Source organism: Peromyscus leucopus, chromosome 5, assembly GCF_004664715.2.
Source record: "Peromyscus leucopus breed LL Stock chromosome 5, UCI_PerLeu_2.1, whole genome shotgun sequence".
Taxonomy (NCBI): domain Eukaryota; kingdom Metazoa; phylum Chordata; class Mammalia; order Rodentia; family Cricetidae; genus Peromyscus; species Peromyscus leucopus.
In genome coordinates, this window is record NC_051067.1 from 51,325,750 (window position 1) to 51,344,779 (window position 19,030).

Here is a 19,030-nt window from a genome sequence, read left to right on the forward strand (position 1 = left end):
CCTCAGCAGGCACAGATGGTAACTCAAAGTACATTCACTGGACCTACAGCTAAGAACTTTATTTTTTAACAGTCTCATGTAGCACAGGCTGGCCTTGAAATTACTATGTAGCCAAGGATGACCTTGAACTTCTGCTCCTCCTGCTTCTACCTCTTGAGTAGAGTCTGGATTACAGGTGTGCACCAATATGCCTGGTTTAGAAGCATTTGTATCCTGAGCACTGGGGCAGGAGAACACTGGGTCCACTGAAGTCAGACTGGCTACAGGGAAGGAGTGATGGAGCCCAGGAGGGGAGGCTTTGCACAGAAATATTGGTCTGGTCACGTGAGAAGTGCTTTTGTTCCCAGGTTCCTTGGAGTCCTGGGGACATTTAAGTCATGATTCTAGTTTACCAATTAGGAATGTCAAATTTTCCTGTGGGCTTGGCCATAGCTGTCTTTACTCCTATTCTCTACCTCTTGTCACTAAAATTGGGATATAATTTCGTCACATCAGTAGCAGGTAAGAGGTTAAGAGAGTGACCCAGCCCAGGCAGTGGTGGTGTACACCTTTAATCCCAGATTTTGGGAGGCAGAGGCAGGTGGGTCTTTGTGAGTTTGAGGTCAGCCTGATTTACAGAGCTAGTTCCAGGACAGCCAGGGCTACACAGAGAAACCTAGTCTTGAAAAAAAACTAAAGAGCGTGAGCCATCATTTTGATACATTTGATTAGACAAATTCAGAGAATCTTGTATATGGTGGGGAAATAGGAGAGATCTTCCCAGAAAGTAATGTTTCCCTGCTGTATAAATGGACACACTGTGGAAGGACAGAGACTGGAAATGGGAAGAACTGAGACTTCCCTCATTGCTCATAGCCTGGTCTTGGGTCTGGGGATGCTTCATCTATACCCTCAGCAACAATCAGTGTATGTGAGGTGTGTTGTTTAAGTATGTGTTGAGTGAACACCAAAGGAGACAGAACTTGAATTAAACATTTGCATTCCTTCTTCCTTTCAGTTCACACAACTTTACCATTCCATGGGTCATTTGATGACTCCTCTTGGGAGACACCTAAACGGGTACACTTTTCTTACACAGAGTGGGATACGAAGGTAAAAGAACATGTCTCCTCCCACCGTAGGCATGTAACAGGCTTCCTGGGGTATCTTATCTGCTTGCCTCTCCATTCTTAGACTGCCTCTAGGATAAACCCTGGTGAAACAGGCACCACCTCAGCAAGTTCACACAAGGCATTCACCATCTGGTCTCTGAGGCAGCAAGAGGAGCCTGACCCCTTTATATTTCTACTGCTTCTACTTGGAAAGCCAGATCTCAGTTAAAATGACCTAGCCACTGTCTGGCAGAGGTCAGATACAAGGTCATTTAGTCCTATTTCAAGGGAGGAGCCAAGATGGAGTACACTGTAGGGAACAGAGTCAAGATATGACACAAGGTGACCTGGCCTTGTCCATCAAAGAAAGACATAATTGCAGTAAAATGACAGCCCACACAAACACTGGAGCCAGATGACCAAACCATTTGCTGAGGGGAAAAAGTATTGGTTGTATGCTCCCTCATTTTTTGTTCATATAATCAACCCAATAGATCAAAAACCAGTGTAAGGCAACCAGAGTAGACCTACCTTTGCTCCAAGGAAATGAGAATGCTGACATCTCTAGACTTTCTGATGCTACAAAGATAACCCAAGGACCTTGGAAAAGGTCATTTATGATTCCATTAAGACATTCTAGCACGAAATAGAAAACCATGTTTAGTATATGGGAAGGATCGGGAATCAAGAGGCCTATATACAGATGAAGGAAGCTACAGTAAACATTACAGTCCATGTGGTAGCTAAGGAATGCTTCCTTCACCCCAGAACTTCTTCCACAGAACTTCACTCCACTATTTTCATGTTGGTAAACAGACCATTGGATCTCAACATACTGAGATGCCACAGTCCGGGATTCCTAGGATGGAATAATTCACCAGTCACCAAAGTGCTACAGAACATGTCTCAGGACAGCAGCCTTGTCCTAGAGGACAGAGTGTGCAGGACACCACACTAAAACATACTATATATACATGCATATGTATATATATATGTACATATGCTGGATCTGAAGTGGCCTTCATCAGTACATTTCTTGTGGTTATCTGGTCTCTATTTGACTAATTGTTATCAGGGTTGCCATTTTGAGAAACCTGGGTCTCTGTAGATGCACCCCTTTCTTCCAAGATTCTTTCACCTTGATGCTGCCAAGCAGGTCTTATACCTTTTGCACACTCAAAGCAGCATGAACATTTGTCACGCCTGATACAACCTGGGCAGAGGCAAGTAGAAGGCAAGTAGTAGCCTTGTGCTCTGTGCAGATGCACCTATGTTCTGATACTGTGAATAAGCTCTGAGTGGAAGCCAGACGTCCAACTAAGCTGTCATTCTTCAGGTCATACCCATCTTGATTTGTGGCCCCGGGTCTCTCCTTGGCCTGGAACTCAAAGATTAGGCTGGTCAGTGAGCCGCAAGGTCCTGCTTCCCTAGTGCTAGGCTTAGGAGCACATGTCACCATGCCCTTCTTGAACATCATTGTGTTATAGATATATATAGGGAGGGTGTACCATGGTGTCCCTGTGGAAGCTACAGGACAACTTTGTGGAGCTGGCTCTTTCCTTCCATTTGTATATGAGTTTCAGGATCAAACTCAGGTTGCCAGGCTGTGTGGCAACTCCTTAACCAGCTAAGCAATTTCCCTAGCCTCATGCTGATCCTTTTTATAATCATCAGGCTAAAGAGCAGGTAACTAGTCGAGGCTTTCCCAAGACAAAACTGTTAAGACTTCAAGGATCTTGAGCAAAAGATAGAACCTTTTGTTATTAAACAAGCAAAGACAGTTTGAATTAGAGAGGACAGGCAACCAGTGACCTGTCCACACATGCTAAGTTCCCCTTTGACACAGTAAATAGAAGGGTTCACACACAAGACATATGCTTACTTCTGTCCCAGAGTTACCAATAATCTGTACACTTGCAGCAAAATGTGAACAAATATATTCAGATATATTTAAAAGAATAAAAAAAACATTTCACAAAACATTTGTTGCCATAGGAACTGCTGTTAACTAGAAATGCCTACATCAAGATTTATACATCATCCAGAGCAGGGTCATCTGTACTAAGTTATGCAACAAGTCATGTAAACAGAGTCAGATACATTTCCCAGCAGGAGTCACCTCCTTCCTCACATGGAAGTGGTCTGTCCCAGAAATTTTTTTCCAGGGTACCAATTAAGAAACTGCTATGTTCAGAGCAACAAAAATAAAAGCTTTTATTTGTTCATTTGAATATAAAACAGGCGTTATCACAGATGTACAAAGCGTACTGGTGGTTGAACATACAAGAAGGTTGCTGTCCTTTGCACATAAAAATTTTGTTTGAAACTGTGATTGGTTGAGTATACGAGTTCTCTCTAACCAGTCACCACACTCTGAAATAACGCTGCTAACATTCAACTGATAAAGGGACCGTCCCCTTGGGTAAAGTGTCAAGCAGGGTTAAATATATATAATAAACAAGCACCATGAGGAATCTGCTCCTGTTTGATTAGGTCTGTGTCTCAGTGTTCTTTGTGTACCCTCTTTTTGTGCAAGTTGATTACACAGTTTTGGCTGACTCCAAAAGCACATGGTCACAAGACAAACATTTTTTTTTTAAAAAAAAACATTCTCATGAATGATTTATCTACAGTACGATTTCTAATACATAACGATCCTCCTTTATTGCTGAAACTGGTGGTACTTAAGCATCTCCTTTCCTTTTTCTTGCACAACGAAGCTTCCAACTCAGTCCACCAACTCTTTCCAACCTAAAGTCTAATGTCCCAGATGACAGGATGCAGAAGAGACCTGCTGTGAACGGCCTGTGCAACTGTACTGCAGCCTTCGCCCTCCTCTGGTGTGAAGCTGATATGGTGAAAAGTTAAGAGTATGTTTTGAGTGACATCTAAATTTGCTCTGCTTCCTCACATCAGCCAGATGGAAGATTTCCTGGACACTGCAATGATGTTTAACTATCAATATCCTATCTGAAATGTCAAACCAAGTTCCCTTTAAGAGAGGGAAAGAAAGAGAGAGTGTATGCATGCGTGTGTGTGTGTGTGTGTGTGTGTGTGTGTGTGTGTGTGTGTGTACATGTATCAAGAAAAACGTTTTTCTGTATGTGGTAGGGATTTTTCCCCCTTGGGAAGCTACAGACTGTTAGGAATGTGCATTTGAAACATGTATAAACATATAGCAATGAGCAAACAATATTTGAAAAATCAAATGATTCATGGAGATGGAAGAATGCTTTACATATGCAAATTTAAAAAAATGTGCCACTTAAATTAAAAACAAAATAAACAGCCTTACATCTCAGAAGTGAAACAAACTCTCTTTTAGCAAAGGGCTTACTGTTGACTGCATATAACTTAGGCAGATAAAGACCTCACCCATAATGCAATCAAGAGCCTCATTTCTGCCCAGCAGCAACTTTAGTCAGGGTTATCTAGTACTGGGAACCACTGCAGGAGAATACTGTGGCAATTATAAAAGAGACCCCCTGCACTGCTAATACATCCTACTTGGTTGGATGCAGACAGGCCAGATCAACTGACAGAGTTGTAGGCACACATAACCAGAGATTGGTGTACCAACAGTTAGTACAAGGATGAAGCTGTCAGAATATCTTGCTTCAACCAGAGCTCTGTTTTGAGTTCCTGGAATAGTGGCTACTCAGGGCCAACCTAGGAAGCTCCCAGGACTAGAGGATTAGAGTTGGCTGGGTCTACAGTCTCAAGACATCACACATAGCTTTTCCCTCAAAGCTATTCTGGACATTTATCTGCTCACAATGGCCAATGGAAGGGGTAAATGAGTGACACCTGGTACAAATGACCACAAGGTATCATTCTTTTCTCACTAACCAAAAACAAAATTTTTTTTTAAAGTGACACACACACACACACACACAAAATGCCAAAATAAAATAAAATTGACATTATGCAACAGATTCTTGCAGCTGAGAAAACAGTGCCATTTGCCAACCTGGAGCCCCTCAATGTCATTGGCACATGCTGGCACGAAAACATTCACTGTCGTCCTCAGAGCAAAGGAAAAAATAGTGCATGTTTGCATTAAATCCCTTCACTATCTTAGAGACGGCGGTGACTCCACTTGCTGGTCTCTGGTCTAAGACAGGGTTACTGGCAACCTGTGATTGCTCGGAAACAGCCAAGTGTGTGTGAATACAGTGGAGGGCGCACCATGCAAGTGACAAGTTCTGCATTTAAACTTTAAAATCTCCTTTGTTCATTAGTGAATTTATATTTCATATATATATATTTGTTGTGATACTATCCACGCAAGATAATACAACACTTTTTTTATATTAGCAAACATTACAAGACTTTAATATTCTTGAATGTTTTTTCTCTTTTATACTTCTAAAGAGATCAAAATAAATTAAACATTTTGTACATAATTACATATCGAGGAAGTTAACTTATTTTTATCTTTTTAGTTTAGTACAAAGATATCTGCAAGATAGTTGCCGAAATACCTTATTTATAATCGCTTCTTGTTCTATGTTAACTTCAAAGGCCATAAACTGGCCTCTGTTTCTTCAGCATGTCTCTGACAAAGAAAGCTGCTAAAATCTAATTGGAAGGTGCTACCTGGAAGGTTCTCGTACCTCAGTAAACTCTCCTAGAAGGGTGAGATCTAGTGATGGCTTAAATTAGTAACAGATCCATGTCATTAAGATTCCATGACACATTAAAACAGAGAAAACAATTCTTTGTCACACTACATAAATTGTTTAAAAGAACCCATTTGGAGGGTAGAATATTCTTTTTAATCGCTATTTTGGCTTAACAAAATACCACATTTACGAAGAGAGCACTTCTTATCCAATAATTAAAAAAAAAAGAAAGAAAGAAACAAAAGAAAGTTCTTAAAATGAGCTTTTCCAGCAAACTGAAGGCAGTGATCCAAAGTCCTTCTGAGCAAAATCCAGCGTAAATTCCCATTTCATCTCCCTGCCAGGTGACTGCTCCTAGAAGTCCTCCCCCAACCCCAGCACACAAGGCTCCTCCTTCGAGTGTGGCCGAGTGTCTGCATGTCTCTGTGGACACTGAGAAAAAAAAATGGTCACATCCGTAGAAAAGTCTGTGGAAGCCAAAGTGACGGGACTACATGTTATAGGCCACGTAGATGGGATCCAGCTGGTCTGCCAAGAACCCGTCTCGCAGGTGCATCCGTTGTTTCTCTCCCCGGGAGTTGATGGGGATGACACCGATGTCCACCACGACCACCACTCCTACAATCAGGTAATGCTCTTCCAGGACCACATTGGTTACCAAGGGAACCAAGTCCAAGGCTTCCTGCTCTGACCCATCAAGTTCAACCACAACCACTAACAGGTTTGTCCAGGTAAAGACAGCACTAGAAGACAAGAAGAAAACCACCATCACTGGGGGAGTCTTTTATATAATGATAATGCTTTCCTGTTCAGATCTGCCTGAATGATCACACTCATCTCCTCAGACTGGCACATCCCTCTGAGCTGCGTCAGGCATATAGTCTTTCTGGCCACAACATACCTTTTTGAATTTTTTCCTGTCCTTCTCTCATGGTGGCTCCTATGTGTTATATGGTGTTTTCTGGATTCTGCTTCTATGGCACAGGGTCACTTCTGTCTCCTTAGGAGAGTCTGGATTCCAGTTCTGTTGCTTTACAGCTGCCCGAGATGTGATTCCCCCACCGCTTTCATCAGCCTCCCAGCTCTACTGTTGCAGGGGTTTGAGCAGCAGCACAAAGCACCCTTAGCCCAGTGCTTACACTTTCCAGCCCTTGGGCTCAATATAAAACCTAGTCAATGTGTGTGAGCAAGATGATCCCAGCAGAGGGTATAGAAGTGCTGGGATGTTTTTTCTTGTTCTGGTGTAGCACTTTGTAGCCATTGCCAAGCTAGAGATGTGCCTGAGCTGGCCCCAGAGGATAAGGCACATGTAGGGCAGAGGCATTGGGCCTATTTCCAGCCCAATAGATGCTAAGGTGACCTAGCTGATCACCCATATACATGTGAGCATGATTAGTAGTTCTGTCTCAGAGTACTGAGTTGGAGATGACAGTAATGCAGCAGCAACTAATTCATACAGTGGGTATTTCTTTGGTGGAGGGTCTCCTGAGTATTTCGGCTACCTAATTACTGGAAGCATGAGCCCAGTGCTTTACCATTTGAAACTCCATTACCCTTGTGACATTGGCTTTTAGGACCAGTATGCATAAGCTCTGGCACAGGTCTACTTGGCTGTAGGAACCAGAATGTTGAAGGATGGAAGGAACTTTATGGACAAACAAGAAGGTTCCTGGTAGGGAGGAGGGCACATGAAGAAGGGCACCAGATGTACAGCCAATCACATCAACTCTCCTCTACCTGTCTAACAATCTCTATCCTACCTTGAGATGGAATGTAGAGGACCTATTTTTCCTACAAGCATGAGACTACATCTACTAGAAAATAGTGAAAATTTTATTCAGTATCATCAATGCACATGTATTATGCTAAAAGGGAGAACTGTGGAAAGTATTACACAGGGTGTTGCCTTGGGACGCCTGTACCTCCTTAGAGAACAGTTTTGAAAACAATTTCCAAGATGTGCTGACATTTCATTTCCTTAATTTGAGTCCCTGTGACATTGAAATATTGGTTTGCATGACCTCTACAATACATTGTTGTGTCTGTGATATCAGTGATCACATACATCTCCCAGACACTCTGGGTCAAATGGTATTATAGCATCTGAAATACATGCCACTGTCCTGAAGTACTAGGCACAGCTCAGCCATCCAGAGTGGGACAGGGATTAAGACCTTCCAACCATCACAGGTTTCTCAGGTGCTGTGTCAACACAGCAAGTCCCTGCTGAGAAATGAATTTGGTTGGCTTGAATTTGGCAACATGGAGATGGTTTTGTCTTTGACATGGGGTTTCTCAAGTGACAGGCAACCTAGAGGACATGATGCAGTGTTGAGAAGATACACAGAGAAGACTGTGAGAGGACCAGCAGAAGTAGGGGAGGAAGTCTGTGACTAAACACTTCTCAAAGTCCTGAGTCCATCAGAATCAAATCCCTTGATTCATCAGTTTCCTTCTTCTGGGGCTTCTATAAGAACAGGTGAATTGGAGACCCTGACTGATCACCTCAGGGTCAGACTCAGTTCAGGATCCACATAGTAGATAATCACAGTGATGCTTAAGATAAAAGTCCAGAGGGAGGCCCCTTAGCACACATCTTGAGGGAGATGATAAAGGCAATTAAACTGAGGTTGCACCTGAGATTTATAGCCACATAGGGACAGAATGAGGTCAGCCCCGGGCCCGTGTCTTGAGTATCAAGAGTTTGTACTGCTTTTGCATTCTGTCATCTATCCACAGTTAAGGAGGACACTGGCAACTGGAGGCCTTGTTCTTTGCTTGTTTTTGTGGTGCTGACATCGAATCCAGGGATTTGGGCATGCCAGGCAAGCACGCTAACACAAACCCTGGAGGCCTATGTTGGTAAGATCTACAGCAATGTGTCCACAGCACAATTCATGTATATATATAAATAGGATCTCAGGTTCTTTGCCAAGACCTCCACAATCAGATTCAGGACTGCGGCAAAGCACCTGCCTAGCATGTAGGAGACACTGGGTCAAAGCCCAGCATCACAAAAAACAAACAAGTAAATAAATATACCTGTACTATTTATATTCAATAAATGGCAGTTAAGTCTGAGCCTGTTTTTGGAATTCCATTAGAAGAAGGAACAATCTCAGAACCAAGGTTTGGAAACTACTTAAAGCTATTCTTGCACCTGTTTTCTTTACTGGTTATACCTCAAGACTGAGATTGGTCACATCAGGCTCTCTGCCAGGAGGGGGCATAGTGCCTTAGTGAGTAAACACCTTGCCTGTCATCAAGTGAGTGAATAAACCTACACTGAAAAGCATGGAGTTACTTTTCATTCCTAAACACACCAGGAAAGTGCCAAGCAAGTCTGTGACTGCCGTTAGCAGAGACTGATGAATTGCTCTAGCCTCCTTGCTTCTCCCAAACACAGGGAGCAGAAGTCAGCTCATGGCTGGAGGTCCTTCTATTTGTCAATGGCACTTTACAAATGCATTGAATGGGCTTGGGCAGTAGACAGATGCATCATGCCTCTGGGAAGGATAAGAACTCATATCCTCACCCTTGGGTCACTGTGTGCAGGGCCACTGAATGCAGGACATTTTGGCTTGGGCTTTGGTTTAATGGAAACAGTTCTTACCTGGTATACATATCTAGTGAGGTCGGGCCAGAACAATGCCTCTTCTAATGCCCCCCCCCCAGAAGTACATTTCTTATTAACCAGTCTCAGTTGAAGGCCTCTCGTTTATTTTGTTGTTGTTTTAATTTGTGAAAACATGATATAGGGGCAAAACAAATGTCACATCTACATAACTGCAGATAATAACAACTTGGGTTCCTGGAAATACTGTTTAAGCTAAAACTCTCCAGTCATCTGGGATGTCCTAACAGAGTACGTTCTTTCTTGTATTGTCCTTAGCCTTGAGGAAGGCTTACCTTGAAGAGACACCCCATCCTTCCTAGTACGTGTCTTGGGGAAATTCTTCCATATTCCTGTGATCAATAACTAGGCTCTTGACTTCAGAACAGACAATGACCTCCCATCCTCTTACCATTCTGTGACACTTTTGTGGGCTCTGATGACCGAAGTCTCGATGTCTATTGGGTGGTACCTCATGCCCCGCAGCTCCATGGCTTCATCCAGTGCCCCCACCACATAGAGGGCATCATGACGCTCTGTTGGAGAAGAAACCAAGTACCAATCAAGACCCACCCCCTTTTTTGAACCTGCCCTCCAGAGTGACATAGACAAGCAAGGAAAGGAGGATCTAGATCTAGGGATCCTGGGGAAGTGTCAGCTGCCTCGTCTCAGGCATTCTTTCTTATCTTCCCAGAGGCTGGATGCCAGGCCACCAGGTTCTCATTCTTTGTTTTTTCTTCTTAGATATTTGTATGTATGTATGCATAGGCAGGCCGTAGGTCAATGTTAGGGGTTTCCCTTTATTACTCTCCACATCATCTTATGAGATAGGATCTCCCACTGACCTGGAGCTCAGTAATTCAGCTAGACTGCCAGCTAGTAAGCCCCAGGTATCCTTCTCAGCATTCATAGTACTGGTATTAAAGCCATATCTGGCTTTTCTTAGACATTTTGTATGAATATGTATTAATTATATGAAATAGTAAGTTTCATTATGACACTCCATACAGGTATATAACATGCCTCTCTATTACCCTCTTACTCCTTTTGACTTTTTATCCTATCCTGCCTAATTTCTGAATCTGTCCACTGGGGAAAAGTCAATCTTCTTTTAGACCAGCTTCTACTATCAGACACAAGATCATATCTTCATTATCGACCAAGGGACTAAGTTAACACCAGTTAGCATTTAATAGCCTGAGCGTTGTGGGGTAGAACTCACAAGTCCCTAAGGGCTTCACTTGTCCAAAGGCATAAAGGTCATATCTCAGCCAAAATGCAACTAGTTCCCTCAACTCAATTACAGGAGTTCCTCAGTGTGTTCATCTCATATAAATGGGATAGAAAGCAGTTTCTGATCATGTTCATGAATGAAGATTTCCTCAGTACAGGGCCTTAATATTTGTGTGTGTGTGTGTGTGTGTGTGTGTGTGTGTGTGTGTGTGTGTGTGTCTGTGAGTATGTATGTTGCCTATGCCTGTGGAGAGGAGAGGCTGGCATCAGGTGTCTTCCTCAATTCTTCTCTGTCTCCTGTACTGAGGCAGGACCTCTCACTTGAACTCAAATCTTGCCAAATAGAATAGTTTAGCTAGTATAACTGTTCCAAAGATCCTCTGTCTGACTCCTGTGAGCTGAGATTTCAGGCAGGCTGCCATGCCTACCTAACATTTATGCTGGTTCTGGAGATCAAACTCTGATTTTCACTTGCTGGGCCATTTCCTTGGGCCCACAAGACTTTTACCCTGCAGAAAAATTGTATATTAATGAAAATGTGGTCAGTCATATTTTTGCTTAAAAATAAGAACCATCCTTGATTTTTAACTGGGTAATAAGTACATCAGGAAAAATTTGAAATAAACGGTTAACATGAAGTAACAGTATATAAACCTTTCCTAATCTAAGTAGACAATCAAGATGGAGACCACCACTTACTTGCTTCTGCTTACCACAGAGCTTTGTTTCCTTACTTGGAGTGGGGGTTCATGCCATCATCCAGGGACCAGTGAGGTGAAGACTGTAACCATACTCTGCTGCTTTGTACCACCTTTTACAACTCTGAACGCTACATCCTTGATTAAATGAACCCATGACTATCCATCATGAAACTGCCACACTAGCATGTTCTATTTCCCTAATGCAAGCTCAGCTTAGCAGGTGTGTTAGGTGACTGAGGATGCCTCATCAAAGCCCAGAATCTCATCTGCCCAGGATTCTGGTCTCACTATGATTCTAGAAATACATGGTAAAACAGGATTCTTCTATTTTTACCTAGATTAGGGAGGTGAGAAAGGACTATGAAATAAGCAAAGAATGAATATTCAAGTCAGTTTACATTTGTGTGGGTGCTTGTGAGTGGACCTGTACATGTGTCAACATAAGAGATCTCCTCCTTAATTGTTCTCCACTTTACTTTCTGAGACAGTGTCTCTCACTGAATCTAAAACTCACCAGTTTGGCTAGGTTGGCTGGCCTGTGAGCTCCAGGGATACACTTTTTTTGCCTTCTTTGTTCTGGGATTACAGGTGTGTGTGGCCACACCTGGCTTTTTACATGAGCACTGGGGATCTGAACTCAGGTCTTTATTCTTGCATAGCAAGTATTTTACCACCTGAATTATCTCCCTAGCTCCTAAAATTAATCATGTGAAAAAAAAATGAATCGTGTGTGTCTGTGTGTGTGTGTGAGAAAGAGAAAGAGAGAGAGAGAGAGAGAGAGAGAGAGGGAGGGAGGGAGGGAGGGAGGAGGGAGGGAGGGAGGGAGAGACAGGCAGGCAGGCAGACAGACAGACAGACATGTGAGCCTCAGGCATGCACTCTGCCAATGAGCCACTCCCTAAGCTTGTGAGTATGCTTTGGTATCTTGGCTCCAGGAAATACTCAGTGTGGCTCTCCACATGGAGGCACAGACAGCTAGCAACCAAGTATACCCCTGCTAGACACAGGCTATGTCCTAAACAATGGGAACAGGAAGGCCCAGTTGCTAGCCATCAGGGCGCAGAGCCTAAGGACTACTCTCTTCCAAATGTCATAGGAATGGTCCTGGCAGGGACAGCAAACAGCCCCAGGAACTTATGAGGACACTCAGCAGACTTCACCATAGGGAGTGCTGGGCTTGCATTTAGCTTTACCTTTGCTCTTGGTTCTCAGAAAGGCAAAGGAAGGGGATGCACAGCCCTGCCTACTGCATCTATAACTTACCTGCCTATGTGCACATCTTCATGTGTATGCATTTGTACAAGTGTGTGCACATTCATATATATATGTACATGAGTATGGAAGATAGAAATCAGCTTCAGATATTTTCCTTGGTTGCTAGTCACCTTGTTTGTTGAGACAGGGTCTCTTACTGAACTTTTGTCTAGGCGAGGCTGGCTACAATGGCCACAGAGAACTAACCTTCTAGCCCTAAGATTGTAAGACACACATACTTGAGTTCTAGGGATTAAACTCAGGTCTTAGGTTTACATGGTAAACATACTTTGCCAACTGTACTAACTACCCAGTCCCTACTTGTTTCTCTTTCAAGATTAGGCACTTTCAGATTAGTAGGGGCAAACAGAAGTCCTAGTGTGGCTCTCAAACTTTAAGGTCATCTTCAGTATTGGTCAAATTCAATTTCTGTACAATGTGTGTCAACTTCCAGCCTGGACTCACCTCCGTTTGCATCTGTGAGCTCAGTTCTCCGCAGGAAGCCCAGGTAGCCTGTGCGGGCCCAGATGGTCTGGGTATCTCCAAAACTCAACCGGGAGTTGAAATGATCAGACTGGAGAGACTCATCTCCATAAATGGTAAAATAGCCACTGGCATTGTGGGCACTGTGGACCCAGATCTGTGGACAGACAGAAACATCATTGTACATGAGCCACTCTGTGCACCCAGCCTTCTCCAGGGAAGAGAAGTTAACTGTCTCTATAACTCAACAAGTTATTTTCCACAATGGCCAAGGTTTCCTTGGGTCAGTCTGAATACAAGGCAATGGTGGCTTTGTTCAGGTGTCTAGGGGTGGGGTAGAGGACAGGGAGTACAGACACCCACAAAGTTCTCTGTAATAAAAGTACCATGCAAAATACGTTACCGTCAGGCAACCAACTAAGCCATCACCTGCTGAAAATTACATTAAAGCAGATTACTGGAAGATTTAAAAGTGAATACAGTTGTATGAATTTCCTTATAGTTTTCTAAATGTCATTTCTAAGAGCAACTAGAAAATGCTCAAAGCTTTAAGATTGTGCTTTTCCCTTTCACTTGGCTAGCATACCTTTTGAAGCAGACTATGATAAAAATAACACAAAATGCAACGAAGTGGCAAAGTCAACAGAAAGGAGAATGTGGGGTCAGTGGTAGCACAGTTAAGTAGAGGCTGACACAGATTCAAAACAATAGCTGTGGAACCACACGAAAGGCCCAGCGAAATAGTGTTGCCAAAACAATTCCAAAGACATTTGTACAATGCATTCAGTGATGTTGCACACAGGGCCAGACCCATAAGGAGGGCTTTTGGATTATACTGTTTGCAGCACAGGCATTCTGAGATTGGATATTTTGTTATCTTATTAACACTGAAATATGGTTGAGTACCCTGAAGAGAGACCCTCATCTGTATTGTTTACCATTTTATCCCAAGACCCCAGAACAGTGCCTGGATCCTAGCAGACATTTACTAAGCACCTATTAAAGTAATCAAAGGGTAACATAAAGATACAACAACAACATTAGATGAGGTAGAGGCAACTGTTTTTTGTGTCCAATATGAAATATTTCCTTGCTAAGACTGTGTGACAGATTATACTGGTTGTCAACTTGAAAGGATCTAGCATCACTTTGGAGACAAGTCTCTGGGCACATCTGTGAGGGACTGTCTTGATTAGGTTAGTTGAGGTGGAAAGAACCACCCTAAATGTGAACAGTTTCATTCATTAGGCTGCATTCTAGACTACATAAAAAGGAGAAAGCTAGGTGAACACCAGTATTCATCTGTCTAGGCTCCTTGACGTAGATACAATGTGACCAACTGTCTTGAGCTACTGACATTATGATTTCCCTGCCATGATGGACCATACCCTGGGACCATTAACCAAGATAAACTCTTCCTTATTTTACTTTTGTCACAGCAACAAGACAAGTAACTAATACAGACAAGGTCATATAATTCAGTCTTTTTTTGTTTGTTTGTTTTTGCTTTTCCGGAGACAAGGTTTCCCTGTGTAGCTTTGCACTTTTCCTGGAACTTTCTCTGTAGCCCATGCTGGCCTTGAACTCACAGAGATTTGCCTGGCTCTGCCTCCCAAGTGCTGGGATTAAAGGCGTGCGCCACCACCGCCCGGCAAGGAATGTACCACCAGCCACCTGGCCACTTTACTGTTTTTTTGTTTTTGTTTTTTTGGAGCTGAGGACAGAACCCAGGGCCTTGAGCTTGCTAGGCAAACGCTCTTCCACTGAGCTAAATCCCCAACCGCTAATTCAGTCTTAAAAGGGGAAAATGGAAGCGTGCCATTTCTAACAACACGAGTAGGAGAAGTCAGAGCAAGACATATACTGCTTAATCTCACCTATATGTGGACTCTGAAAGGTTGCTCATAGAAAGCAGAGGCAAACAGGTTTCACTGGTACCTAAGGGTGGACAGGGATGGGGAAATGTTGGCTGAAGGGTAATAGCCTCCATTTAGATGATGAAGGTTTTCTGGAAACCATTATACAACACAGAGACTATGCTTTTTCGGTTTGAAAATTGGCAGCAGAACTTCTCACCACACACAGGGAAAGGTAATTTTATGAGGTGACAGGTGTACCAATTACTTTGAATGTAAGTCATTTTACAATGCATACAACCACTTCTGCATCACAAACATTGTGTGTACATTTGACTTATGCACTTTATTTGCCAATTATGATTCCATCAAGCTAGAGTAAAGATGAAAAAAAACAACTTCCTGGCATCGTCAGTCCTGGTTGCCTCGGGAGGGGACAGAACTTTGAATGCAGCACTTGATTAACCTAGTACAGATCATTTTACATGATCATAAGATTCAAACTCGGGATTATAAAGTAGCCAGACAAGAAAGGAATAGCAGAGCAGGTAGAAATGGTCAGGACTTGATCATGTGTCTACCACACGCTCTGTGGGAAAATGTTCCTGGGTGGGCTGATACTGTCCTAATGCTGGGCCATGTAGGGTAGAGGATGCAGGTATGATCACACAAAGACATTTTCAGCTGGTAGCCAAGGCATAAACAGGATAACTGGAGGAAAGGTAAAATGGCTCTATACACAGTCTGAGACTTATGCTTTGTCATTTTCTCATGTTCTTTACTTTCTCAGAGAAATCTTATCAGTGGAGAGAATAAGAGAAAGGACAAAATGTGACACTTGACCTCAACAAATGAGTAGCATCAAGGCCCAACTGTTGTCAGTGGAAGAAAAATTTAGAGGATAGGAACATGATGAGATACTTCTCTCTAGCCATACTTACAACAGCCTGGGGGGGACCAAATGACAGGGAATCAGTGAGTGGGATTTCATCACAAGTGGTATAAAGTACCATCGTCTGCTCTCTGATCTAAAACACATATCTAACTACCACTTTGCTATTCTGTGGGCTTTCAGTTTTGTGGCCATTATGATAAAGTGTAGATCTGTTCACTCTGAAGGTTTCAATAATTTTTCTGATGAAGGAGTTCTTAGAAACAGAGAAGGCTCATAAGAACACTCTAACAGAGTGAGTCTACAGAAGTCAGATTTGCTGTGCTTTTGGAATTCTCTGCTAACATGTTTTCTATGTCTTTAGGGAATGCCACTCTATAATACTGAGCTTTGCAGGGATGACTGAAGTGGTAAGGCACATTCCAGCTCTTCCTGGCCACCATGATTGCTTCATGTGAGCAGCATGAGCTGTGGATGTAGGAGGCATCAAAGCAAAACAGGCTCAGAGGTCTGATCTAGGAGGAAACATCTCCCAGAAGACTTTCCATGACTCACCTCTCCAGGTGGGAGTCTCCAGTGGGCCTTTAGTTCTGGATTGGCAATAATAATCCGGACTCAGGAAGTATCTGTTTGAGATAAGAGAGGAGTAATTTCTGATTGCAGCTGAAAGGCAGGCAGGTATCACACTCTTCCATGACAAACTAGCCTCAATGCCGAGGTTGCCATTTCCTTTCCAAAGACCATTTAGAGAGCACTGTGGCATGAAGTTAAAGTGTGTGCCATTACAAGAGGATGTTCTGCTGTCAATGCTCTAGTGATTCTACAGTTGGGGCAGAGGGACTTTAAAATATGAAACCTGATTGTCATATCTCAAAGCTGATAAATGCCCAGATCTGACCTTTACAAAGGAATTCTGAAGCAAATCCATGATAATGATGCAAATTTCACATGGTTGCCGTGCCAAGATAGGAATTTGCACACTTTGATTTAGCAGCCTGGCATACGGGGATTAAGGAAGGAGACAGAGCAGAGTCAACTGGAAACTTGAACAGTTGCAGAGGCGAATTTGCAGGATATGCGTGGTCTAAAATGATCTTGGTAAATGAATCAATAGAGGATGTTTTTGTAATGGGTTAGAAGTAAAAGTTTGGGTCAGCTCCTAGCCCAGCCTGGTAGGTTCTGACTGGAACATCTTCCTGCTATTTACTCCTCTCCACTGTATCTGTATCTTGAGCCCCCGAGGACCCATTCCTATAGGTGAACAACTTTTATTATAGACACTGACACTAAGTCCTTCCTCTCAATTGAACTTAGCAACTACTACTGTATCACATAGCAAAGGGCTCCAAAGTTCACTCTAAAATCTCAAATATGACCTGCCTTGGTTCAGAAAACTTGACATTCTATAGTAAGTTGAAGCAAGATACTCTGTGGTAGAATCATGACATCTTAGAGCAGTCATGCTGTTCCTGAAGGGTGATGACCCTGGTATCTGTACTTAATGTCCCTCAAATTATGTTGGGATGGTGGTTACTACTTCCTACCCTGATAAACACTTCATGAAGGTATAGTACTTGCAGAAATGGATGTACATATTCTAAAAGGCCACAGCAATAAGCTGCTTTTAGAAGTGTGTCACTTGCCCTGCAAGCATGAGCACTTGCCTGTAAGCATGAAGGCATGAGTTTAAATCCGCATCCACACAAAAAGCTATGCATGGCTGTGCATGTCTGTAATGCCAGCATTGGGATTACAGACAGGTGGATCCAAGAACTCGCTGGTTAATACAATCTAGTCAAAGACATGATGAACTTCTACTTCAGTGAAGACTCTGAAGGCAATATGGCAGAGAGTGAGTGACAGAGGAAGGCATCCAACATCCTGCTCTGGCTTTGCATGTGTGTGTGAACATGGGCATGCATACCACATATATACCATGAATAAAATAAACAAAATAAAACTATGTCAAATGGAGAAAGGATTGCTATTTAGGACAAAAAAGGAAAAATTCATGTAAGTTTAAACATATTTTTAGTTCTTTGAAGACTAACAATGTGACAGAAACTAAACTAATAGCTGACCACTGAGAACCATTATTCACATACTTCTTTTTAGTATGATACCTGATTTTAACTAGACACTAGGATAATAAGAATACTTAATAACCTTGCTTCTATTATGTATGAGCAGGTGACTAAACAGTAATGACTGGTATTTAAGTACAAGACAGTATGAGAATCTTCTCAATGTTCTGAAAGTCTTTTCTCTCTGAGAGCTGAGACTGGGACTGGGAACATGGGACAAATAACTGAACTGGAACACTCATATTAGAACCTAGGGACACCCTTAGGACAGAGGCCATAGAGAGAGAGGTAGGACTCAGGCATCTAGTGCTCGAATGCAGCATAGGTTTGTTATTTAAAAATAAACAATGTTCAAACACTATTATGGACTTTTTGTATACATATCCAAACCATCCTGAAACATTATCTTCACGAAAACTTTTGTTCCCGAGGTAATATAGGGTCTCTGAGAATATATTCCTTGACACTTTAAAGTCATTCTTTCTACTCACCTTTATACTTGGATAGGACTTTAACACTTTTTACTTACTTTTCCAGATTCCATCAGAGGTAAGCTGTGAGGAGATCCCTTTCTACAAGCGGACTCTGTAAGTGGAAATACACATCACTCAGTGGGCTTTTTGGACCACACCATTGTCTTTGGCCACTTTAGTACATGGCTTGGGTTTGGCAAGCTCTCAAGGTAAGTTAATTGTTAGTATTATCCCATGGGAAAGGTAGATGTTCTAGAAAGGGCTACTGATAGTAGAGTCAACAATGCCTTGGCAAGGACAAATAGCAAGAACACATCTGTAATGACACAGAGAAAGGAGATGGAGTCAAATTTGCCCCATTTGCAAAACAACTGGAAAGATGCCTCTGTACTCAAAGTGCTCTGCACTTAAAGGGGAAGGATGAGCATCAAATGGCATCTTAAACATGTCATGTGCCCAGGCCGTGAACTTTAAGCCTATAGTTAGTACAGCTCTGCTTGGGTATAGACAACATGCTGAGGAAGGAGTACTATGTGTTGTAGAATATTAGTTGAAGATGTGTTATGTTTGTTTATGCTGTAGAACATTTGTTTAGTTAACAAAGATGTGTTGAATTCTTTTACGTTGCATTTGTTTAACTCTGTGAAGTTGTGTTACTTTGCCTGTCTAAAACACCTGATTGGTCTAATGAAGAGGTGAATGGCAATAGCAAGGCAGGTGGGCTG

At 42.5% G+C, this 19,030-nt stretch overlaps 1 protein-coding gene across 1 annotated transcript; it reads right to left on the minus strand.

Moving 5' to 3' along the window:
• Positions 1–3,018: 3,018 nt before the first annotated feature.
• LOC114684939 (disco-interacting protein 2 homolog C-like) lies at positions 3,019–13,202 on the minus strand. The gene is made up of 3 exons (XM_028859492.2): positions 12,983–13,202; positions 9,742–9,865; positions 3,019–6,459 (listed from the first exon to the last, which is right to left on the minus strand). Exons 1-3 carry the CDS (start codon positions 13,185–13,187, stop codon positions 6,207–6,209), a joined length of 582 nt encoding a protein of 193 aa, XP_028715325.1. The 5' UTR covers positions 13,188–13,202; the 3' UTR covers positions 3,019–6,206.
• Between the last annotated feature and the right edge of the window lie 5,828 nt (positions 13,203–19,030).